The sequence below is a fragment of the Eubalaena glacialis genome, chromosome 10, assembly GCF_028564815.1.
Source record: "Eubalaena glacialis isolate mEubGla1 chromosome 10, mEubGla1.1.hap2.+ XY, whole genome shotgun sequence".
NCBI classification, from domain to species: Eukaryota; Metazoa; Chordata; class Mammalia; order Artiodactyla; family Balaenidae; genus Eubalaena; species Eubalaena glacialis.
Window position 1 is genome coordinate 12,193,995 of NC_083725.1, and position 25,830 is coordinate 12,219,824.

At 49.3% G+C, this 25,830-nt stretch overlaps 1 protein-coding gene across 2 annotated transcripts in view; it reads right to left on the reverse strand.

Moving 5' to 3' along the window:
• GRIK4 (glutamate ionotropic receptor kainate type subunit 4) overlaps positions 1-25,830 on the reverse strand; it is a 455,581-nt gene that overhangs the window by 41,398 nt on the left and 388,353 nt on the right. For both annotated transcript variants that reach the window (XM_061202461.1, XM_061202462.1), the window contains exon 13: positions 2,229-2,342. In XM_061202461.1, coding sequence (XP_061058444.1) covers positions 2,229-2,342 — 114 coding nt within the window. The remainder of the gene's footprint in view (positions 1-2,228; positions 2,343-25,830) is intronic.

Here is a 25,830-nt window from a genome sequence, read left to right on the forward strand (position 1 = left end):
TGTCATGTGGTCTGGGCACAGCAGAAAGGCTGTGTGTCTCCATTTCTTTTGGATCCTCCCTCAAGGCTCAGTTGGGTGGGGGGACACAGTGGGGCAGGCTCAAGAAACAGCACTGGCTGGAAAGCTGCCTCGGGAGTACCAATAGACGTAATGATGACAAGAACGTTGTCCCAAGAGTCAGGAGACCTGGATTCCAGGCCCAGCTCCAGAGGTGACCTTGGTCTCCTCATGTGTAAGATGGGAATTATAACATCTTCCTTCTTTCCTCAAAGAACAGCCCTGAGGACCAACTGAGAACAGGGGCACAGAGAGCCTCACTTACAAGTTATGCACAAGTTATGCACAGGTCACACAAGGCGGGTGGCTTCCTGGTGTCACAGAGAGAGCACAGGCTCTCACCACACCATCCTGGGTTTGAACTCTGCTCTTACATTAAGTGGTGCGTGGGCTTGGCCATGTTTTTAGAACTGATTGCCACTGTTTCCTCATTTCTAAAATAAGAACAAGTCGACTGTATTCATTCACTAGGGCTGCCATAACAGGGTACCACCGACTGGGGGGCTTAACACAATGGAAATGTATTGTCTCACAGCTCTGGAGCCTAGAAGTTCAAAATCAAGGTGTCAAGGACCATGCTCTCTCTGAAGGCTTTACAGGAGGGTCCTTCTTTGTCTTCTTCGAGCTTCTGGTGGCAGCTGGCAATCCGTGGCGTCTCTTGGCTTGTAGATGCATCACTCCAGTCTGCCTCCAAATTCACAAGGTCTTCTCCCCTGTATGCCTATGTCCAAATTTCCCACTTTTTATAACGACACCAGTCATTGGATTAGCCCTGCCCCGTTCCAGTATGACCTCATCTTAACTTGATTCTATCTGCAAAGACGCTGTTTCCAAATAAGGTCACATTCACAGGGCTGGGGGCGGTTAACACTTCAACACAGCTTTGGAGGGGACACAATTCAATCCATAACAACAGCCCACATCACAGGGGCCTGAAGAGTATCTGGCACATACGAGGCGCTCAGTGAATGGGAGTTATTGTCATGGAAAGGAGGGGAGGAGGGATCAAAATCCCCCTTCACTCACAAGACAGACACATCCGTCACAGCATTGACTGTGACCAAATCCTCCCATTTCTTTCTGTTTTAGCCTGGAGAGCTTGGGATTTTGAGGCTGTCTCTTCTTCCAGATGATTTGGCCTCTTTTTCCAAGTCGGGCAGGGGTCATGATGGACGCTGAGGTCCAGCCCAGAACCGGGCTCTTCGGAGCTGCCTGAGTGGGCTCTACAAGAAGACCTTCCTCCTGCAAAAACGGGCCACAGCTCCTGATGCCCTGGCAGCTGCCAGGCTGAGGCTGCAAATACAGATAATCCCCCTTCTCCAAGGCTGAGATCAGAAGCTGGAGGGTCACTTCCTCAGCAGGCATGTGGGGTGAGCTCTTGGGTCCTTCCCTGTTGGGCAGCCTTGTGGTGCCGGGTGCTGGAATACACCATGTTGGCATGACCTTGGACGCCTAAAGTGACTGGACCATTGGGGAAATCCATACAGTAGCTGTGTACTTAGAGCCAGTTTGGATGAGGGTATATCTCCCCTCTCCTGATGCTCCCCCCACCAGCCAGTAACTCTGACATCACGTCCATCCTCTGGTGCCCATGGGGGAGCTTTCTCAAACTCATTTTTAAACTGACTCTAGCCACCTAACCAGAGAAGTCTTTTTTTTGCAAGGAATGCAGAAGAGGGGACAGGCCAGGTATAAGTGACATTACATTATCTGCTCTTTATCCCCCAGCACAGATAATCAAGAGAGGGGGTCTGCATTGCCTCACCAGATGCAATGCTCAGAGTGAACAGAGGTGGACCTGAAAGTTGCTGAAGGCCTTGAGAAGTCCGGGGTGACTTATCTGGGCTGGGGACCCACCCCCTAGGAGGAAGCAGAGTGACCCATGGGGCCGATCACCAACACACTACGAACCAAGGGTTGAATGATCATTCTTGGCCTTCCCTATTCAGTGAGGCAGAAGCAGTTTTTACTGGAAAGCCCACAAGTGTGACTTTTCCATTCCTCCTGTTTGCAAGTCCTTGCAGCTGATGGGGGAAAAAATAGCCCAGCACATTTGCATTTAAGTCTTGAAATCTAAATATTTCTGTGAGCCATTCATTATTACCATATAACTCAGTGTTTGCATGCAAATAACTTTAATGCCATAAATGCTTATAAAATAAATCTCTTACCATATGAACTCGGTAAAGAATGCTAATTCCCAGAGTCATGAATGGCTTTGAGAAATCAATCACCTTCTCCCGTTCAGCAGTAATGGTGAGGCCTGCCACGGCCAGATCTGCTTTCTGAAAGGAACAGACAGAGATCATCAGAGGGGTGGCCACATGAGATGGGGGCACAGGGACTTGTGACCAGAGGCCGTCACTAATGGGGAGATGTTTCTCTGGTCTGGCTTCTCTGCTTGGGGACTGACCCTAAGTAGCCAGAGGTCTGAACGATCACTCATGAAAAGACATGGATATTGAAGCTGTAACTCAGGTTCATTTGAGGTTAGACCCCTTTAAATATATAAATTAGTATAAAAACGGGGGATCACTACTGACTGTTCAGACAGACTCTAAATGCCCTAGGCGAGGGAGAACTGGCAGATAGAACTTCTGGATACTCAATATTGAGTAGTTTTTTATTCAGCTGATTAACTTGTTGAACAACAAAACTTCACTGAGTCCCTCTGCCGTGTGCACTTTGGTGAGGGAGTTACAATGAAAGATAAAAATGATGGCACCCTGGAAATTAGAGGCAATCTAATGCAACCCCAGGAAATAAAGGCCAAGAAATTGAGCAAGGGGCCCAACATCACAAACCTTGTCCTTGTCAGAGGTAGGACCTCACCTCAGGCTTCCTGGACCACTGGCCTTATGTTTCAGTCAAGGTTAAAATCCAGGTGCCACAGCAGAACTCAAAGAAGGGTCTCTGGTCCCTTTCATGCAAAATCACCAGATGTTTCCTTCTTTTCTCTTTGCCCCTGCCGTGTACCTCAAGTGCCCACACTGGATGGAAGTCTGGCCTGAATTAAGGTCTCCTGGGAAAGGAGATGCTGTCAGCTTCCTCAGTACACCTCTCTGTCAGGAAGTTCTTCCTTGTGTTTAATTTCAATCCACCCTGTTGCAAAGCAAGCTTACTACCTATTGGCCTGCTCCCCTGTACATGGGGCGGCGGGAAAGGCCCAGAGCTGGCGTTCAGTTCTGGCCATACTCTGCCCTAACTAGCTAACTAGCATAGGCTAGTCATTTCACTTCTCTTGGCTTCCTTAATCTCATCTGTAAACCAAGGATGTGGGGTTTAGACAGTGCCAGAATCCTTCCCAGCAATTCTCTGCAAGTGATTCTCAAAATGTGGTCTAGGACCACCAGCATCAGAATCACCTTATTCTTATTAAAGAATAAGAATATTAAAGAATAAAGGGCTTATTAAAATGTGAATTCCTGAGTCTCATCCCAGACCCCCTGGATCAGACTCTGGTCGTGGGGCCCGGGAATCTGCATTTGTGGCAAGTTGCCCAGGTGATTCTGACTTATACTGATATTTAAGAACCATGTTTTATAACCTAGGCATGTATCTCAGACTGGTCTCCATCGAGTTTTACATTTCAGCTTCCTTAACTCCTAATTCTGGTGGATCAGTTGATAAAAAAGATGGAGAAAGAAATTAGGAAAAGTGAGGTATCCAACAATCTACAAACAGGCCAATCAGTTCTGAATAAGTACACACACACAGGCACATACACACACGTGCACGATTCTTCCTATATCATTGCAAAGGAAGTAAGGAGAGAGACATGCCACCCTCATTTTACGCACAAGGGGATTTATGAGTTGTGTACAAGAAGAATACATCCATTGGCAAAGATCAGTTTCTTCTCATCTCAGCCCCAATCCCCCACCCCAATTCATGCTAAAGCAGCCACACGATCCGGCATCGGTTAACAACTTAGGGCCTTATAAAGCGAGGCCAGGCTTAAAAGAGACTAGATTGCAGATGTAAGAGATTTTTAATAAAAAATGAAAAATGTGAATGACTCATTGGGTTCATTCTGTATTTCTCTGAGAGAGTGTTGATGACTGCTGTCAAGTGAATCAACCCTGGAGGAGAGAGTGGAGTTTGATTAGAAGATTGTTAGTGCCTTCATTTGGGGGACCCTTCAGAGAGTTGTTTGGGCCTTTCAGAACTTCAGCCCCTCCCTCAACGATGGTGGCCCCGACCTGAGTTCCTCTCGCGAGCACACGTGTAAAGCAACAGAAATCAACCACAAAGGCGCAGCAGGTGCAATGCTGGTCCCCCGTGTGCAGCCAATCAGCAGCCAAGCCCTGCAAGGACCTTGGGAGGAGGAGACAAGAGTTAAATGGGTTGGAGTGAACGAACTGAAGAAAAGGGTAGAAAAATGAAAACTGATAAGACGGGCAAGAGGTAACCACAGCAGCCCGTCCTTTCTCTGGTTATTAAAAAAAAATAGATCTATCCAAACCAAGTAACCAAAATCAACAACTCTATCCTCAAATTTCTTCCCCCCCAACCCCTCGCCACAGCCTTCTTCCCAAAAGGGCAAACTTCGGATTGCAATTTGGAAATCATTTCACAAGTTTATAAAAGTTGGCCAGCGATGACATTATGATGAAACAATTCCATATGGAGAGAAAGCTGGAAATGGACAGCGTCCCAGGAGGGCGCGTTCCTGGGTAGGAGCAGGACCACACCCCCTGGGAGAGAGTCTGCCCCAGGCTCGGACAGGGCGCTTCTGTCTATTCACAAACAGACACCTCCCCAAACTGGGCCAAACAGGAAAACTGTCTCCTGTGGAAACTGTTGCCTCCTTGCCCCGCCGCCCATCTCTCTCTCCTTTGTCCCCTGCTCAAGAGTAAGCTGGGGGCAGGGGAGGCAGGGAAGGAGGGATGAGAAGCTAGGAGAAACCGCAGAGGTTATGTACTGTTTGTTTTTTATTTTTCATCGACTCAGTAGAGAACAGTAATCAGGTACCTTGGCTTCAACGCACCCTGGGGTACCAGCAACAACCTGGTGGGAGCAGGTTATTCCAAAAGGCGTGCATGCCTTTTCTTTCACCTTAGTTAAAAAGACATTGTGCTATAAAGCAGACTTAGATGAGGAGATCATGTGCCACAAAATCAAACTAATGACCAAAGCGGCGTGGCTGCAAAAAATGTTAGCAGTTGTGGGCGTGGCAGGCCAAGGGAAGAGCGGGCACCATGACAGTTCACCCCAGCCCTTCTGCATCTCTGGTCACTCGCTGGGGAGGGCTGTGCCCTCCAGTGGAAAGAGCCACAGACAGGACGTCAGAAGACCTGGCTCTCGTCACAGCTGGGCCACAAACTCACTGTGACCTTGGGCAAGTTATTCCACTCTCCAGGCCTGAGTTTCCTCCACTCTGAAATGAGAGTTCAGTCAGATGCTCTCCAAGCTCTTTTCCGGCCCGAAAATCCCAGGCTTTCATTTTGCAGGGCTAGGAGGGGAGGAGCTTCGTTTAACTGGCCCCTATTTGCTCAAGGAGATGATAGCGGTCTCCAGCATTGAATGTCTCAGAGAGGCGGAGGAGGAAACTGTTTACAGACTAGTCAGCAAAGAGTAGCACCCAAGGCGGGGAAGAGGCCAGAAAGGTCAGGAAGATACAACACCATGTGGAGAGAGCAGATCTGGAAGTGCAGCCCTGGGGGCTGGGAGTCCAGAAAAGGGTAAGACCCCCGGAGCCAGAGAAGGAAGAGAAGGAAGACTGGGAAAAGGGAACATGTACAGAGTTCTATTAGCATCACGATGTTCCTGGTTGCTGGTGTGTGTGTGTGTGTGTATGTGTGTGTGTGCGCACACACACACGGGTTTATAAATACATTCTCTCTGAGAGAAAGACCTCTCTCCTCTTCCCATTTCTGATTGAAAGTGTTCTTTGAAGAGCTTTGTGTTCTGCCTCTGAGAGATCCCCTCTTTTATCTCCTGGATGTTAGTGGAATTTCCGAGGGGAGGGCAGGCTGCAGGCAGCCTGGAGGTGACTTCCAAAACATACTGCTCTTCGCCTCCTGGGTTTAAATAGGGGTCATGCGACTGCTACCCTCACTATCAGAACCTGAAGGCTTGGGGTGGCCGCTGCTCTTCTCCTGGATGTGGGGCCTGGCTGGGAGGAAGACAGTGAATTCACAGCAGGGCTCTGGTCTGTGCCTGTCTGAGCCTGCTGCACCCACCCTGTGCTTCCCTGAGATGCCACCTGGGAGGCCTCTGCCCGCGGTACCAGATCCTGAAAGACCTGAAGCAACAAAGCTTTCCTCTGTCTCCCTCTCCTCCTCTTTTAGATACCTGCTGCCCCCTGTTGGGCCCAATTCTCTCCCTTCCCCTCAGCAGTGCCGCAGCGCCCTGGGCAGACTTCCACAGCTTCAGCCCTGCCCCATCCTCCCGGAGCCCCTCCCTTACATGGAGCCCAGCTAATGAGAGGATGGGGTGGGTCTGAAGACCTGGCTCTGCCTTTTGCTGACCAAATGCCCATAGCAACTCACTTACCTTCTCTGGGACTCAGTTTACCAGGCTATACAATGGGGCAATGCCTGCCTATCAGTATTATGTGAAAGTCAAGAAGAGATGATGGGTGTGGAAGAGCCCTATAAACGCTGCACACTGTAGAGTCCTGCCACACCTATCTGGGACTATGAAGGCAGTAGAGAGGGTAGCTGAGACTTAGCCTTCAGCATGGGACAGACCTGTCTGGACTCTGTTACTTACTTACTTGTTGTGTGACCTTGGGCAAAAGTCATGTAACCTCTCTGAGCCTCAGTTTGCTCATCTGTAAAGTGGGGATAATAATAGTACCCATTTCCCAGAATTACTAAGAAAGTGAATGAGATGATTCTTGTAAATGCTGAGCATGGGGCCTGGTTCAAAGTAAGTACCTGATAAATGTTTGCTGTTAAGATGATAATGATAGTGATGATGATGATGATGATGAATTTGATGATGCTGAGAATCTCAACAGGGACCTCTGGAGACGATATCTTTTTAAAAGAATATTTATTTGGCTGCGCCGGGTCTGAGCTGCGGCATGCATACAGGACCTAGTTCCCCGACCAGGGCTCGATCCTGGTCCCCCTGCACTGGGAGCGCAGAGTATTACCCACTGGACCACCAGGGAAGTCCCTGGAGACAATATTTTAACGCATGATGAGTTGTAGGAATGCCTGGGGAGCAGTCAGGCCTGTTCTACCTCCATGTAGGCAGAGGCCTCTGGACATTTGGCCCTGGTAGCCTTTCCTAGGTGACCTGAGACATCCACACAGCTGTACTGACACACTGTGCTTCCCTGGTGTGACTGCCCATCTCTGAAGATCCACGTAAGGACCCTCTTAGGCCTGGTACTGTCCCATCGTTTAGAAAACTCAAGGAAAAACTGCCATACAGCTTGGAAACCAAATCGGGTCATTCTCCACAGCCTCTTCCTCGTTATATGATTCTCCTCTGGGGACGGCAGATTAAATGACGTCCCCAGCTCCCTTTGAATTCTTGGATCCACGATGCTATCTCTGATCAGCTTCCAGATCTTTTTTCTCTGGCTTTTTTACACGGCCCTCCTGCCTCCCAGTCGCCCAGGGTCCTGCCCCCTGGGGAGGCGGCCATCCTCTACACCAACAGCTTTCTACTCTTTTGCCGGTCACATCTGCACAGATCTTGTTTCACCTGCTGCTCAGGCCCCATAGTGCCTCAAATTCTTTGCTGGCATTTATTTAACTCTGTAATTGTTACTTAATGCTGGAAAGCTTTGGGAGGCTACAGTTGGAATGAGAAAATGCTACACAGAATAAGGCTGTACTGAGCATTGCTGGAAGCCTTCATTCCAAGGTAATTGTTTTTGGAGATCCCCTGTATATTGAAAAGGCTTACAGAATTCCAAGCAAGGCCAGGCCTGAGGCAGTGAGAGCGGCGAGGACATTATCCATAAGTACTCAGAAAGGAAAGACCCCCAAGTCCACCAAGCCTGGCTTCCCAGGGAGGGACAAGTCACATTAGGCTCTGGCTGAGGATCTGCGGGCTGAGGGTGACATGGGGCCACGGAGCTCATCCGGCCCACAGTAAGCGCTGTGTCCTGGGCTCTGCCCTTGAGTGTGGAGTCTCAGGGTAGGCAGAACCCACTGCCCCCTCCCCAGCAATCCCTTCCTCTTTAACACTTAGCATCCCCTCAACACTCTGTATTGACCGCCTGCCCTGCTCCAGGCAGCGTGCAAGGCTCTGGGATACAGGGGTGGGCAAACACAGGCATGGTCCCTGATGGCCAAGAGCTTGCAGTCCAGTGGGAGAGGCAGTTGTCAGATTGTTAAAGAAAAGATCTGTAAAACTACAGCTGTAATAAATGTTATAAAGGAGTCATTTGTGGCCCCATGAGCAGGTAGAACAGGGGTTGGCGGAGTCTTCATGGGAGCTTTCTCAAGATGAGACTCAGTTACCTGAACAAGAATTACCAGTGAGAAGGCCTGGGGTGAGCACTCCCAGTGGGGGGGGAGGGTCACCACGTGCAAAGGCCCTGAGGCAGGAGGGAGCTTGGTGCATTCCAGGGGCCAGAAGAAGGCCAGAGTGTCTGGAGTACACAGGGCTGGGGAGTGTGCTGTAAGATGAGGCTGGAGAGGCAGGCAGAAGATGCAATGCCTTGAAGAGCAATTGAAAGGCCCTGAAGTATTTTAAGCAGGAAGAGACTTGTAATCTTAACACGTCTAACGCCTATAGCCCTTCCTGTGTGTCAATTTACTAACTAAGCAATTTACATGTGTTACTTCACTCAGTGCTCACAATACCCTTATGAGGTAGGTTACTATTATTACCCTCATTTTACAGATCAGAAAAAAGAGGCACAGAGAGGTTAAGGAACTTGCCCAAGCTTGCACAGCAAGTAAGTGGCAGAGCCAGGATTCAAACCTGGGCCATTTGGATTCAGAGGCTGCATCCTGAACCTGCAACAAATACAATTGGCTCTAGTGAATTCAAAAGATGGAAGAGAGACAAGAAAGGACCATCCTCATTTTTATCCTTACTTCCTTGCCATTTATACCACTACACTAAGGGCAATCTGGTGTCTATGGCATCACTTCACCAATGTCACTCCAGCCGGTCAGCAGTGACCTCCATGCTACAATGCCTATGGGGTGCTATCCAGCTCTTATCTTGCTGCATCTCCTAGCTGGTCACTCTCTCCAGCCCCTGCCTAGACCTCCTGAACGAGGCCAACGTCAAGGACATAGCTCTCCCTCCCTCCACCTGCTCTGTCTTGTGACTACATTGCCCTGCTTCTCTGCCACCAGACCAAACTGGGCTCAAATCTCAGCCCTCCAGTTACTGTGTGACCATGCATAGGTTTCACATCCTCTCCAAGCTCACTTTTCTCATCTGTAAAATGGGGATTATAATTGCCAACTCAGGGTTGTTATGAGGATAAATGAGATAATACATATAATGCACAAAGCACAGTGCCTGGCATATTGTAGGTGCACAATAAATGGTGGTTATTAATATTCTTTTTCTAACAAAATTCACTTTTACGCCATGACAACTATACCTGTCCTCCCTCTCGATGTGTCTGTGGGAGGAGGTGAGCTCCACGTCCATCATCTCGATCTCCGCCCCTACCTGTCCTCCCTCTTAAACAAGTATCCATGATCCACACTCCTTTAAAGCCCAGCCTGGGAGTCAGGCCCTCATGGTCCGCCCATCCCTCTGAGTTCAGTCTCATTTCCCAGCACTCCTCCGGAAGCCCCCCACCGGGAGTCTGGTTCAGCGAACTTTCAAACACACCTTGTACTTTCCTACAGGTGGAACTCAAATGATGCCACTCCTTCTACCTGGAATGTCCAACAATAACTCTACTCTTCAAGGTCCATTCAAAGTTTACCTCCTCTGTAAAAACTTCTCTATCATCTTCCCAGGAATAAGCCTTCCCTCCTCACAATCAATAAGGGAGCTAAGACACGGCTTATACCATTCAGGTGACATTTGCCATAAATTGCCTTGTATTAGAACAGGGGGCCCAGGCTCATACTCCAACTCTGCACTTATTAGCTGTGTGACGTTGGGAAAGGACTTACCTTCTCTGTGTCTCAGTTTCTTCATCCATAAAGTGGGCACAACAACAGTTCCCACCCTCATGCAGCCTCTATAGGAATTAAATGAGCAACCCATGCAAAGTCTCTGCCTGGCACAGAATAATTCTCAATAAATGTTAGCTCTTGCTATTATTATTGTTGTCACTGTGGATATTCATGCACATAACTTAGCTCCCCATTAGATTATAAGAAGCAGGGACCATGTCTTCAAAAAACTTAACTTATGTAGTATTTCAAAGTTGCCATTTAGCTCCATTTTACAGACGAAGAAACTGAGGCCCAGAGAGGTTATTAATTTGCTCAAGTACACACAGCTAGGATACGGAGAGAGCTATCTTCAGACGTACAGATTCTCAGGTCTGCTTTCTTATGACTGCACTGTTCATAGTGACGTTCCCAAAATGGACACACTGTAAATCTCTAATTAACAACCAGTGCAGCTAACAGTGTGGGGTACAGGGGGACAACACTCCAAACATGGCCTACCCTCCAGCCCCTCCTTGCTGACAGCAGAATCAGGCTGATTTCGGACATGTGCCTGTATGTAGGAGGGATTTTGTCAGGAAGCTGGGTCATTATAACCGGATTCAAGTCATGGTCTGGACACTGTGAGATACAATTCCTCATCCTCCAGCCTAAGGAAGACTTGAAGCCCTAAATCCCCACTAGAGGGCTCCCTTCTCCCCTTGCCCCCTCCCCGGGCCCAGTTCCCTGCAACTCCTCGCGCTACACAGGGAGCCCAAGCAGAAGGGGAAGGGCCTCACACGCCGCGATTAAGGCAGCCGTCAGCGGTGCTGGAGACGGGGGGGTGGTTAATTACCCGCCGGGAAGAACGGGGACGCCGAGGACAGGCCCTGGCTTTCGTGTTGCGCAGTGGAGCAGCTCAGCCCATTTCAAATTAGATTATCTGCTCACTTCCTGTCTTTTGATCCATTCACCTGCTGGGCGCCTTCCTCCCGCCCTCCCCTGCCCCCACCTCGTGAGATGCCCAGGGAACCTGCCGTGATTCACCGGGGTCTCCATGCTGAGCTGCAAAGGGATCTGAAGGCGCCGGGGAGCTCGCTCTCACTCCTGGCTCCCCTGGCACTGGCCGGAACCCTCAGACTCCCTAATAACAGGCCTCAGCAATGTGCACAGCTGCTCTCCTGCCGCAAGAGGAAGGCGGCCTTCCCACTCCACCCGCCGTGGGCTGGGGCCGAGGAGAAACTTGTAGGGTCCCATGGCACCTGCAAAATGTCTGGTGCCCTGTTCACTGGGGAGGCTGGGGGTCAACCCCACCCTTTCTCCCTTCTTTCAGGCCGGGATATGGGAACAAGGATAAGGGAACAGGAGTAGGACCAGTTAGTCACCTGTCTCACACACACACACACAGTCAAACCAGCCTGCTTCCTATTCAGAGGGAGGCCTTGATCAGAGCCTTTTCGGATCCATCTGAGCCCAAGTCCGTGGGATTCACTCGTGTTGCCTGGACTGAGCCTGCAGTGCTCGGAGTCGAGCCCAGAGGAGCATCAGCGCTCCTGGGGAAGCAGCAAAATCATCTGCAGGCCCAAGGGCTCGCCAGTGCTATTTCTCGAGCTGACAGCATACTCTCAGGGCTGGATGAATTTCTTTAGAGTTAAATTAAGTTCCCCATGAAATATTTAGTTAGTTCAGCTCAGGGCTGCGTAATTGGCCTATGTGGGCAGATTTGAGGAAAGAACCAGGCTTGAGGAAAGAAGGGTTGGCAATTCATTCACGGGTGAAGTTGTGCAGCACAGGGGTCCAAGCTGGGTCAGGAGGCCAACTAGATATTGCTGACCTTTGACCTCTTGTCACATGCTCCCATCTCTGGCCATAGACCCTCTTGCCCTTCGGGGTCAGAGAGATGTATGTCTGAATCCCAGCTCTGCGATTCTCAGCTGAGCAAATTACCTGAAATCTGGGCTTCGGTTTCCTTACCTCTAAAATGGGCAAAAGCATGCCTATTTCTCATGATTGTTGTGAGGATTAAATCCGGTAACCTGTGTAGGTGGAGCGCAGGGGTAGTCCTGCCTCTTACAATTCCCTCTTCCAACTGTAGCCAGTGGGGTGTTTGAAAGCTAAAGCAGATCACGCCATTCTCTGTATTGCCTGTTTACTCTTTTTTATGCCATGGACCCTGTTAGCGGTCTGGTGAGGTCTGTGAACCCCTTCTTTAAAAATATTTTAAAATGTTTAATACATTTGCTGTATCACGTGACAGTATTACATAATACAGAATTACATAATTGTGATACACTGACCACGAGAGCCAGAGGTAGCTCTCATAGCAACATTCGAATGGCACCTTTGGCGACAAAGTCACAGGTATGGTTAATACCATTATGATTTGTTGCCCACATTTATAATCGAAGGAAATTTTACGTTTCAGTTTGAATTTAGAAAAAACATAGATGTAAATTTTTCCCTTCTAAGCTTATGGTCTCTCTTGATGCTCTCCTCAGACGCTTGGGTGTGCGTGGACCCCAGGAAAAGAACCCAGAGAGACCCCCCAGTTTACTGACCTTGATTCCTTACTACGGTCCACCAGGCATTGTGTGATAGGGCCGCACCCTGCTTCTCAAATATGACCAGTTCATTTGCGCCTTGGAATCTTGGCATTTACTCTTTCCTCTCCCTGCTCCACTCTGCCCTGGCCTTGGCGAGGCTGGCTTCTGCACACTCTGTTCGGATCTCAGAGTGGCCTTCCCAGAATGCCTATCCAAAGATGCCCTCTCCCTGACACTCTCTGTGTAATTTCCTGGGTTTCTTCCTTCACAGCAAAAATCACAATCTAAAATTTTCTTGTTCATTTATTCATCTACTTGTTTATTGTCTTTAAAGCAAGCTCCAGGAGGCAGGAACCTGTTGTTTGCTGGGTCCACATGTGTCTCCAGAGCCTGGAACAGTGCCTGGCACGTGATAAGCACCAAACATTTGGTAAAGGAAGGCACAACCAAATGAATGAATAGATGAATCAAAGCAAGTAGGAGCTCAGTTCATGTTATTTTCTCACCTTGAGTCTTGACTCATTGTGTCATAATGTCTTGGCTAAGAGCGCCCACGCTACGGCCTCCCTTGCCACTCACCAGCCACGTAATCTTAGGCAAGTGACCTACCCTTTCTGTACCTCAGTTTCCTCATCTGGCAAATGGGACTGTAATAATACATACCTCATAGGTGTGTTGTGAAGACTAAATGAATTAATATATGAAAAGCACTTAGATCAGTGCCCAGAACAGAAAATGTTACAGAAGTGTAAGCTATTATTTTTTGCTGCAAGTTAAAGGATCAACTTCAATGTTATTTAAAACAGTAATTGTTTCAAAAAATCAATGTAGGTTTTGAACAGAGAACAAAGAAATCCCATGATTGGAAAAGCAATATATACGATAGATGTTACACTGTGTTTAAGTAGTTGGGACGTGAAAAAGAAATAGCACTGAGAGTTTGGGTCTAGGCAGCTTCCACGGATGCAGTGATGCCCGGGGAAGCTTGAACTCTGCTTCCTCCCCTGGCAGCACCATTACCATCCCCCTCATCATCCCCCCGATTTTCTGAAGATAGACCACTGATTTACACATTAAAGAAAATGATAGAATCCTGTCTAATTTTTCAGGAGGATATGCTCATTCCTAATCCAAATGCTCCTTATTTCCCAATCAAACTGATAAAACCTCCAGCCCACATGAAAACGTGGCCATCAGTAGGCCCTGTGATAAGAGGCAGGGGATTTCCACTGACGGGTTCACACACTTCTGCCAGTTTCCCACCCTGCTGGCTGCCAGAAAAGCTGATTAATAACGGTCTGGGACACAGCGTGAGGCCCTGACATTGAGCAAGGCTAACTGGCCCACATAGGATCAAACTTGCAGCACTGACCTTTCAGACAGAGAGCCTGCCTGCACTGACCAAGCCAGTTCTACACCTATTAGGGGCCTCTGGGTTTCAGGCCTGTGCGTGTAAAGCAAACTCAAGGAGGCTCAGATAGCAGTGTCGGCTGCTGGAGAAATCTGATAGTATCTCTAGCTCACGGGGCTTTCTTTTATTTCCCTTCCCACTTGTCAGCCCTGTATTTAGGAATGGCGTGATTCACAGGCCTGTTATTAGGACTGTTTTTGTTGGGTGAGATAAAGTACCACCAGTAGCTGGGAGCACTGCTGACAGCCACAGAGAACTTTCAGAGGCTTCCTCTTCACCCCCTCTCTACTCCAAGCCAATGAGCCTCCTCCACTGATTTCCCCACCCCTTACTGTCCCGCTACACAGAAGGGAGGTCCGAGCTCGGCCTCAGGCTGGCCCCTGAGGTGCGCCAGGGCGCCAGGAAGGGTGAGCAAAGATCTGACTCATCAGCTCCATGAACTGGCTGGTGCTAGCCTTTTTCTCATTTCTTATCAGCATATGCACAAGTCAAAACCATTGCCAAGGGCAGAGGGCATTTTCTCAGGGATCCCTAAAGTTTTTCCGAAGAGAACAGCTAGAGATGCTGTCATAAACCTCTGGCCACTCCTCCTAGGTGATGAAGCGTGTTTGGTCTACTTCAAAGAGGTGCTGACAGGGCTCAGGTGTCCACCCATAATAACACCCCCAAAGTTCTTTTGCACAGACTGCATTTGAGCCCCATGACAATCTCAAGGCCAGCAGTAGCCAATTTAGAGACAGGAGAATAAGACTCAGCAAACATGGCGTTCAGTTCGGGATGATGGTTACCTTTTGGGAGGAAGGAGGGTTTAGAGTGAAAGGAGGCATTTTGGGGGGGCAGGGACAAGGGTCTACAAGGGTCTGCAGTGTGCTGGGGCTGGTGTATTTCCTGACCTGGATTGTGATTACATGGGTATGTCCCCTTTGTGATAAGTCATCAAGTCGACACTTATGATTTGTGTACTTTTCTATATGTATATTTCAATTAAAAGGTTTTTTAAAAAGGTAAGTGATTTGCCCAAGGAAAAGAGAGAGTGGCTACCGTCAAGCCTGACACTCAGCATCCTGCTGACTCTTTGGAATAAAAAAGCCTGGAAGATACATACTGGGCTGCAATGGCTGCATTATTTGTGCCAGGGGCTGGTAATTCCACACATATGAGAGAGGTAAGCTCAGGCATGGTGAATCTACTGTGCATCTCTGTTTAAACACCTGTGTGGCTTCTAATTCAAGAAGAGCTAAAAAGGAACATCTGGATGTTTTAACTGGATTTGTGTTTTGCATCTGGATGAAGAAAAGTCCAGATCCCTTGTCTGGTCCAAACAACTGAACAGACTGTGAAACTCCCAGAGGAGCCAACTCTCTCTCTGCTCTGAACACTGGGCAAAGCCCTGGGGGTGGGGGGGACCTGGCGGAGCTGCAAACACCCTCCAGCCCTTCCAGACCCCACTCTAGATGGGTCTTGAAACCCAGAGGAGGGGGACAGCACTCTGTCCCACGTTGCACAGTGTTCTCGCAGTGTTTTGTGACAGCTGTCAGAGGGTCCTGGTTGAAGTCTGTGTCTTGATAGCTGTGGGACCTTGGGCAAGTTTCTTAGCCTCTCTGAACTTGTTTTCTCAGGAGTAAAGTATAAATGCTACCAGCTTTTATTTTACAGAGCTGCTGTGAGGATTACATGAGTTAGCATACAAGGCCTGACACACGGAAAATGTTCACCACTCAATAAATGTTTACTGCTATTATTACTATGCTGTTTCTGATTCTGGCATCCTGCCTCCATCCTCTGCCCATTTGTCTGAAGCTGCTGTGACCTGGCCTCTGCTTTGGGCTGCACCATCCAGCCTGGTGGGGTTTTTGAAGGCTGAGCTCTTCTACCTGATTTGCTCCTATGGACTCCCCTTCACTTTTGATCAGACTGACACCAGCTGACACATTTGCTGTACTTACTGACCACACCAACTCTCTGTTTTGATCTCCTGCCTGTATTCCACTGTTCATCACCCCCTGGCAGCCAGCCAGGCCCCCAGTCTGCCACCATCCAGGAACCCAGCAGGTCTGCTCAGGGAGTGTCCTGGATTTAGATAAGGGATCCATTTAGCAAGAGTTGACAGTCTTTCTGAGCAGTTCAAATTCACTGAATGGACCACCTGCTGCCATTTTTAAAGATCTAGGCCTTCATTCTGTTGCCTAAATTGCAAACGTAGAGACAGCAAGAGCAGAAGTTTGTCATCAAGCAAGGGAGCACATCTGAGGGCTGTAGAAGATAAGGAATAATGCCATAGTTTCTGCAAAGGGCGGGGCAGAATGGAGCTCTCAGCGGGCTATCTCCAGAGCTGCCAACACTGCCATTGGCACGATTGAGCCAGGCCTGGTTCTCATGCTGACAAATGGTGGGATGTTAGTTGCTCCTGACAAGCTACAGGATGGCAAGAAAAATAGTCTGTGAATAAGCCCCCCAAAGCATATAAGGATTCTGGCCAGGAACTGAGATGGTGAGGCCAAGCCATGGCAACAAGCAAGTGGAAACCACAAGACCTTCTGGTGCAAATTCATCTCCGTGAGTGAGGGATGGCCAAAGAACAGAGGGAACTGTCACATTTGGATGCTTTGAAGCAGGGATGTTTATTCGTAAGAAGGCAAGGGATAAGCAGTGCCCGCCTGCTGGGGGTAGGGAGCTGGGGTGAGCAGGGAGCCACAACAGCAGGATCTGATGAAGAGATTGCTAGGTGAGCAAAGCACGGCATGTGTTCGGGGCAGCTCCCCCACAGTCCTTCAGGGGACATATTATGGACGCATTTGAGTTTGGAGTCTGATTCTGTCACTTCTCAGCCCCATGACCTCGGACAAGTGAACCTCAGAGCCTGTTTCCTGATCTATAAAACGGCGATAAGAATACTTTACCTTGTAAGGTTCTTTGAAGATTAAATGAGGTAATATTTGTAAAGCAACTAGTAGCACTGTATCTGGCACGTAGTAAGTGCTCAATAAACAGCGCTCATGACTATCTTTAGTGCAAAATCAGTCAAGGGACAGGCAAAAGGTCAGCCTAGGGAGTCACAGGGGGTTGAGCACAGCACACAGGAGTCTCAGGGGAGGTGACTCAGACGTCCAGATAGGCGATCCGGGCTCCTGCTCCATGGTGTTCATGGTGTCACCCCTCTCCACCAACACACATACTCGAGGAAATAAAGCTGGCAAGCACAAGGGGGAAGGTTTATTCCAAAGGCAGGTGGAGGATAAATGTGTGTGTGATGCAGGCTGAGAAGACACCCAGTTAGGCCGACTAAAGCTTAAAGAGTGAAGAAAGCGGGCTGTGACTTGGGGGGCAAAATAGAAGACAGGGTCAACTTTAGAGTCAGACAGCTCACCCTGGACATTCCCACCCCATGGGGAGAGGAACGAGGGGTGAGGTGGCTTAAGCTCTTCTTTCTCAAGGCAATATAGGTCTGGGAAGTGGGGCAGGATTGAGCATACAGTGGGGTGAGCTGAGGGCCCAGCTGTGGGGACCTGGGGAAGGCGGAGCCAGGAAGGGAAGCAGGGATGTCCACGAAGCATGTTCAGGCCCCGTGGCTGCCCTGGGAGGACAGGCCCAGGGGAAATGTCATCTCCTGCTGCCCCAGCCTGCTGAATGCACCAGCACTTCTGGGCCACTGGTGTGTTTTCCCTGTTACCAGTCAAAGGGATCATCTGAAAACCTACAACTGGTTCTGGCCTTGAGATGTTCTGTCCAGGCTCTGAGGTCCTTGGGGTCAAGGGCTATAGTGGTTAATTCTTTTACACATGTCTTCAGAGCATCCCATCCATCTACCCAACCATCCATCCATCCATCCACCCATTCATCTATCCATCCATCCATCCATCCAACCACCAATTCATCTATCCATCCATCCATCCAACCACCAATTCATCTATCCATCCATCCATCCATCCATCCATCCACCCATTCATCTCCCCATCCATCTATCCCATAATTCCTGAGTTCTGTGTATGCTGGGGCCTGTTCCAGGTGCCACCAGCATACAGATGAACAAGACAAATGCAGTTCCTGATCTCAGAGAACTTACATTCTAGTCTCATAATAAGAAAGGTAATTTCAGTTGGTGATAGTTTCTTTGAAGATCATACAACAAGGTAATGTGGTAGAGAGAGATTCAGAGAGAGGATGGAGGTCCCTTAGGGTGGCAGAGAAAGAATGCTTCTTGGAGGAGGTGACATCTGGATTAGACCTAGATAACAAGGTAGAACCAGTAGACTGCAGACTTGGGGAAATAAGCTTTTGCTAGAAGGAAGAGCAAGTGTATACACCGTATGCTGGAACTGGGCATACTACGTACAAGGAACAAAGAAAAGGCTAGAGAGTGAGGGGCCAGCAATGGGAGATGCAGGCCATTGTGAGCTCTTAATCATTTCTTCGGATTGTAGGGATGTTGGTGAAATTGTGGCTGATGAAGGCAGAGCATGGGGAAAATGGTTTTGCTCACTGAGCAGGTGAGCAAATGGTGGCCCAGGGAGATTCAGCCACCAGCGTAAAGTCAGGGATAGACCCAGACTTCCAACTCAAGGTATTTTTTTCCTAAGATCAAGAGGACACTTGTACTTGCCATCAATGCCACCACCTTGTCACCGAACAGAGGTGACTTCTCCCCCAAGAGATGACCCAGAGACCATCCCTCTGGAGGGAATTCCTGCCCCCTTTTCCTGCAGAGTGTAAGGAGAGGGGGTCAGAAAAGCCCGGCCAGCCGCCACCGCTGCAGATTACCTTTAGAAGGCAGCCGGAGCTCGCGCCACAGGAACACAGCCATACACGTGGTGCTTCCGTTTTGTATTGATCGATTACACTTTTGTAGTGTCCAGACAGGTGTGGCAAGGAGGGATTAACCCAGGCCAGCCTGGGAGAGGAAGGACCTGGCCCTGGAAGAACACATCTCATGGGTGCAGGCGGACAGGCAGGCCTGTGTATGTGTGTGTTTGGGGATGGATGGAGGGGAAGCTGGGGAACTGGGCTTTAGGCCTGGAGAGGAAGTGCAAGCGAAGCCTTAGATGGAAAGTTGGGTAACAGACGGCAGGGAAGGAGAGGAGAGGGCTGACTCTCTCTGAGAGTCACTACATGCCAGGGACACCAAGGAGACGATAGTTCATTGATTTCTCATCATAACCCGGGGGTGGATGCTATTGTGTCCATTTCGAGGATGAAGACGTGGAGTGCGGTGGGTCAGAAACACTGGGTGGCTTGTCCAAGCCCACACAGAGGGCAGGGACCTGCACGTGGGGGGCCGGCACGGGGGACGGGGTGGAGGATAGGTGAGCACGCTCAGCGCCCACTCCCCATTTCACTACCACCTGCACCCTGACGACCCCCAAACGGAACTCAGGCCTAGCTCTGCCCTCTCACTGGCCTTCCTCACCCACCTTTCCCCACATACTGTGTTTCTCTACCTCCAAGGCCTGCTGGCACTTCAGACCCACGTCATCAACTGCATCTTTGCCGTCTAAAGCTACTCTTTTTCCAGGGATTGTTTCTCAGTTCATGACTCTACCAGGCACCTGTCATCCAAAACCAAGACGAGGAGTCAGCCAGAGTCTCCCCTCTGCCCCCGCCATATCACCTCCCTGCTCTCTCTCCATTCAATAAGCAAGCCCCATCCATTTTACCTCTGAAATTCCTGTGTAATCCATCACTGCCCCTCGGATCTGAGTGCTGCTGTCGTCACTCAAGTCTTCACTGGAATTACTCAGTAGTTTCTGCACTGGCCTCATTGCTCCTACTTCCTCCCCAGTTCATCCATCCAGTTTAGTGGATGCCAAGGGCACCTGTGGTCCTCGAGCTTGAACATGCATCACAGCCACCCGGAGGGCCTGTGAAAATGCACATTGCTGGGCCCCACTCCAGAGTGTCTGATTCAGTAGGTCTGGATGGGAGCCCAGAATTTGGGTTTCTGACAAGTCCTAGGTGATCTTGATGCCGCTGGTTCAAGAACCACACTTTGAGAGCCACTGTTCTAGAATCGATTTCCAAACCAAAGATCTAATCGTGTCACTGCCCCACTTAAAGAGACTCCAGCAACTCCCTACTAGCTTTAAAATATGGTCCAAACTCCCTACAATGATCTTCACAATCTGTCCCAGACTCTCTCTCCCGCATCACCTCAAGCAACTGACCTCTCTTCAACCTAAGATGCAGACACATCGCACTATTCGTGTTCCTTAAACCTGTCATATATTTCAAACTCCGTGTCTTTGCCCACACAGTTCCCTCTGCCTGCAACTCTTTCCCCCTTGAGGCTTGTCAAATTCCTACTTATCCATCAAGGTCCAACTTGACTGTTACTTCCCTTAGAGGCATCACAGTGTGTTAGAATGACCATGGACTTTGATGTCAGGCTTGGCTTTGAATTCCAGTTCAGTCACTTGTTAGCTGTGTGACCCTGAGTTAGTCTCTCTGTTAAGATGGAGTTAACCTCAGCATCCTCATTATAAACTGTGAATGATAACATTTATTTGTAAGATCGTTGTTGGAGAGGAAATGACGCATGAGAAATGCCTGGCAGGTAGTAGGTACTCAGTAAACAATAGCTATCGTTATTGTTAACGCTGCTCTAAAGCCTTGCCTGGCTCTCTGGAGCTGAATTATTTCTTTTTTCCTGTGTTCCCATAAAATGTTGTATATGATTCCCATTTTGCTTATATCACATGCTGTGGTCTCATTATTTTTACACACTGGGCCTCATTCCCAGTATAGTTGAAGCCATTGTACAAATTATAGAAATTGATCCTCCTAGCAGACTTAGTGGGCACATAACTTGGCAAATTAATGGTATCTTTGAAGGAAGAAAATTTACAGGTGGATAGAGCCCCAAACCAGAGCACAGGCTTGGTAAGCAGCGTGAGGCAGGTTTCAGGCCCCACTCACCCCTTGTACTATATACAACCTGCACAACCATCCTTGGAGGCTCTAAGTAGGTAGAATATGAGCCCAGTGAAAGTAAAAACTGGGTCCTATTCAACCTGAAGTCACGACCAATGTTGAATCAATGCATGTAGGGCCAAGTAATATTGCCCGAGGATGGGAAGCACATAAGTAGTATTAGTAGGGCCCAGGTTCAGGAATAGGATCCTTACTCCTGGGGCAGGGGACAGTGCAAGAACCACGGTTAGCAACATCAGAGACTCAGGCTTTGGAGAATAACCAGCAGCTGAATTACTGGGTGCTTTGGGGAACAAGACAGAGGTTAAGTGTCCACGTGCTGAAGGGGACCTCTTGAAACCACCCCTGACCTCAGACCACAGCCTGGTGCATGGCTGAGCCTGCAGGTGACACCTCACCTCTCCACGTGAGGTGGGCAATCAGGACCGGAGGATTCTTAGGAGATATTAAGATACCACTTTCCATAGCTTCCTTCCCTACCCTTGCCCCAAATCAATTCCCTACTGCCTGTCTCTTCTGTGTCACAGCAAGCCAATCTCTCAGAAGGCTTTCAGATGCCTTAATTAATCCATTTTCATTTCCCTAGCAGACCCTTACTCCCCTTAACAGCTGGTACTCGGCAGGGAAGGCGGAAATAATTCCCAAGAAGTGAGCCTTTTGACAAATTTCCCAGGCTGCTTCTAGACACCCATGGCGTTTGGAGGAGTTCCCAGTCTGGAGCTGCTGGGGGGTAGCTCTGAACATAACTGAACTCCAAAGCCCCTGGGATTCCCATCCGTATCAACTTCTTCAGCGGAAAAGAACCCTCACAGGGGTCTAAGGGCAGCCAGGCAAAGGCTCTGCTCTCTTTTCCTGAATCTCTGGCTGACCTTCTCTGGGCCTCATGTGCTATGATCCTGGGGAGGGAACCGGCTTGACACTGCTTCTTGGGAGATGAGGATTTAAGCTGTGCACCCTCACAGGCGATGTACAATGTCATTCCTTGGTCCTGCCCTGCTTAGGGCTCCCCTAGCAACCTGCTCACCTCTCTCATGCCCACACTAGAGCACACGTTTCTTTTACGTGTCTGTCCTCTGCCTACCTCCATACCACCTCGTCTGTAAGCTCTCAAAGACAGAACCAAATCTCATCTGTCCTTTGACCCCAAACGTCTAGCCCAGTAGCTGACTCACTGTGTTAAATTACTACCTGCTGATTGATTAACAGCCCTGTTTTCTAAGCCTCGGGTTGGCAGTTGGGTTGATAGAAACCTGCTACGGAATGAACTCCCTAAGTGCATTCAAGGCACGCTTATCAGCTGGTGCCTTGCTCTGCATGATCCGAGGGAACTAGCTGTTAACACCTTCCTGTGTCCCAGGCACCGTGTTAGGTGCACATGGATATCAGGATGAATAAGATACTGTGCCTGCCTGCAAGGAGCTGGTGGCCTCACTGCCACTAAGAACCCGTCCCAGAGGCCCCCGTTCAGAAGTAATTTCTGCCTCCTACTCTGCTCTTTAAATATGATGCAGTTTGTATTTGTAACAGAGCACTTACCCTGTACAACCCTGGGTTAAATTAATTTCCGCCATCTGTCTGCCCTTCTTGCTGGACAGCTCCTAGAGGAAAGGGACCTGGTTTCAAATCCTAGCACTTCCGGGTGCTGGCCTCTCTGGGGCTGTGCGTTCTTAGTCTATAAAAAGGAAGTAGTTATAACACCCGCTTCCTGGATAACAGGGTTGAGGATGTAAGTGTAATCCATGTGACCCTCTCACACTGGCCACCCGGAACCTCCTTTCTTTTTGCCGTTCTCCTGGTCCAGCCTATTCCTTCCTCTCTATTCTCCTAGCAAGTAGACGCAGAGGACAGGAAGGCTGAACCAAAATCACTCTCCGTTCCAGCCACCAGTTCTCACGCGCCCCTGGTGATGCAGTAAGATGAGCACAAGACAGGGGTCTGAATAGGGTATGAGTCTGGGCTCTGGCCGCTTGCTGTGAGTCTGAGCTTGGGTTAATTGCTGACTCTCTGAGCCTCCATTTCATCTGGAAAATGGAGTCATAATCCCCGCCATGCACAGATAAACGAAATAGCATGTGTAGAGCTCCTGCCTAGTGCCTGGCCCTTGGTCAGCAGCCATCACCGGCCCCCTCTCCCTCCTGGGGGCTCAGCTTTGAACAAGGAAGAGGTGCCTTCAGCAGAGGACACCCCCATTCTAATTCTCTACAAAGCCATGGGAATGGAGAGGAAAAAGAAAATCTGAAGGCCCATGGCGGAGCCCTCCACTGAAAGCTGGTGATAGGTAGGGAGGTTCACATTCATCGCAGGCTGAGGCTCCAGAGGCCCAGCCACAGTCTTCTGGGGGCTGTGCACCTCGCGCCTGAATGCAGAGAGAGGGAAGCAGTCACAGAGGCAGACAGCAGAGCCCAGGTGCATGGGCGGCAGCAGATACAGTCATCTCAGAAGAAAGGCAGTGCGGCCACAGTCTGAAAACTGCCTTTATTGGCTTTTTATCAGGTGGGTGAAAGGACTCAAGTGACAGAAAAGAACCTCTGAGAACTCAAAATGAGACAGAGAGTTGTAAAGGGAGGGTCTGATGAGAGACGGACAGCAAAGGCAGTTGTGGTCCAAGATGCAGCCCAGGGCTCTGGCCCTTTTATTCTCAAGGACAACAGCCTGTGGATAATGAACCAGACAAGATGGATTTCCTCCCTTCTCAGGTCTTGGGGGGTTGTATGCATCGCTCAAGAAGCCATTCCAGGAAGGACCTTGCTCAGAGTCAAACAGCCCTCCCTCTTCTCCCGAGAGGCAGGATGAGCTGAACCCATGCTTAAAAGTCTCCAGGAAAGGGGGGTTCCCTCACGCAGTAGGTCCTAGAATTAAATGCTGAGACCCCACACCGTCGCCTTTTTCTCCTGGGCATTCTCACCGCCATTGCCTTCCTTCGGGCCCCATCCCATCCACCTGCATCACTGGACCACCATCTGATGAGTATACCTGCATCTGGTGTTCCCACTTCCAATCCATCCCCCTCTCCCTGTCGGACTAACCTTCCGGAATCAACGCCAATTACGCCACTCCTCCCCTCCTGGAATAAAACAAACAGACCACCTCACTCTTCAATAGCTCCCCATTAGCTCTCTGGACATAGTTTAAGTATACAACCATTTAAATCCTGTCACGACTGGCCCCTGCCTACAGCACTCCTCTCCTCCACTCCCTGCAGCACCTGACGCCAGCTGCACAGAACCACTCGCACTGCCTGGCATGATCTCAGCCTTTGCTGCACCTAGAATATTCTTTTCTACTGAGATGATGCTTCTCCATCCTCAGTACTCTGTTCAGTGGTCCCTTCCTGGGTGAGCCCTTCCCTGTTCATACCTGTACATACCTTGACCGTGCTTCCACCAGACCTACCCCTGCCACTCACTACCCACGTGACCGTGAACAGGTTCCTTATCTGCTTTGCGACTCAGTTTCCTCACCTGCAACATTCGGTTATTGTGAGGACTAAATGAGTCAGTATAGTCAAGCACTGAAAACAGTGCCTGGCCCACAGGAAACACTTAGTAAATAGCCATCGTTATTCTCATCATTATTAATATTATTAATAGAGCATGTATCACACTGTATGGGAGTTCTTGGTTTACCTCTTTGAGTAGATCCTGAATTCCTTACCAGCAATCCCTCACATCCACACGGTGCTTGTCAGAAAGGGAGCACTTTGATGAAGGAAGGAATGAATGAGTGAATGAATGAATTGTTGAATTAAAATTGGAGCCCACCTCTTCCTATTTGAGTAAATGCAGAGACCAGGCTTTAAGGAGGAGAAGAAAGCCGTCCCTGAGTCTGGCTGTCACATGTGGAAAGAGTAGAGCTTTCAGTTATTTAGTCCCTGGATCTGTACCTTGATTTTAAAGAATAGTATTCTATGACCTATATGCAGTTAAAATAGTCTCTGGCTTCAAGGTGAAAAGGAATCCCAGGGGACTAGTTGCATTTTTTTTTTTTTTTTTTTTTTTCCCGTTCAGCAAAATGTCTCTGGACAACTTTCCCAGTGGATTAAGGCCACAGACAGCCCACCCTACCAAGTCTCTGGCAAACTCTCTCCACAATCCTTTCTCCCAGGGAACCAGCAGGGGAAATGGAATGAGGTATTTCAGCTTCATTTACACTTAATTCATCAAAATGTCATTGGTAAGAGCTATTCGATGTCCAAAGCTTATGAGCCTTGTATCTAAGCCTTCTAAAGCCCTTTTCTCTTTGAACCTAAACGGGCCGTTCTGCCAGCATGGCGTTGAATGCTAACAGGGTACTTGGTTCTGAGCTTTGAAGCTTGAGGGGGGTCCTCTCTCTTCCTGAATGTGCTTTGCTCTCTCCCAAGCTGGGCCCCAGGGATGTGAAATGCAGACTCTCGCCTTCCAGGATACCAGTGCTCAGGGCTGAACCAACAAGGATGCCTCACACACACTGGGGGAGAGGAGAAGGGGTCAGAGAGCTCATCCGTCCAGCTCTTCCGCTTTAAAGATAAAGGGCAATCCCTTTATGGGCCAGAATCAGACATGGGTACCAAATTCTGGGCATCCTCCAAATGTTCTGCCTAGAAGGACCTCTCAGGAGGGGACGCCATTTGTGACTCGAGGGGGACGAGGCTGTAATTCCAGCAGGAGAGGCCATATGCTGTTGTGGATGAGGACTCAGGTGCCCATTCGCTGGCTGCGGGACCTTGGGTGAATCATTTGTATTTCTAAGCCTCAGGCTGCTCACCCATAGGACGGGGATAAGGATATTCACTTCGCAGAGCCATTGTGGAGGATAAAGAGCCAATGCTGTGAAAGCAGCTTCAAACATGAGATCAGTGTACAAATGTGGGGGGCGA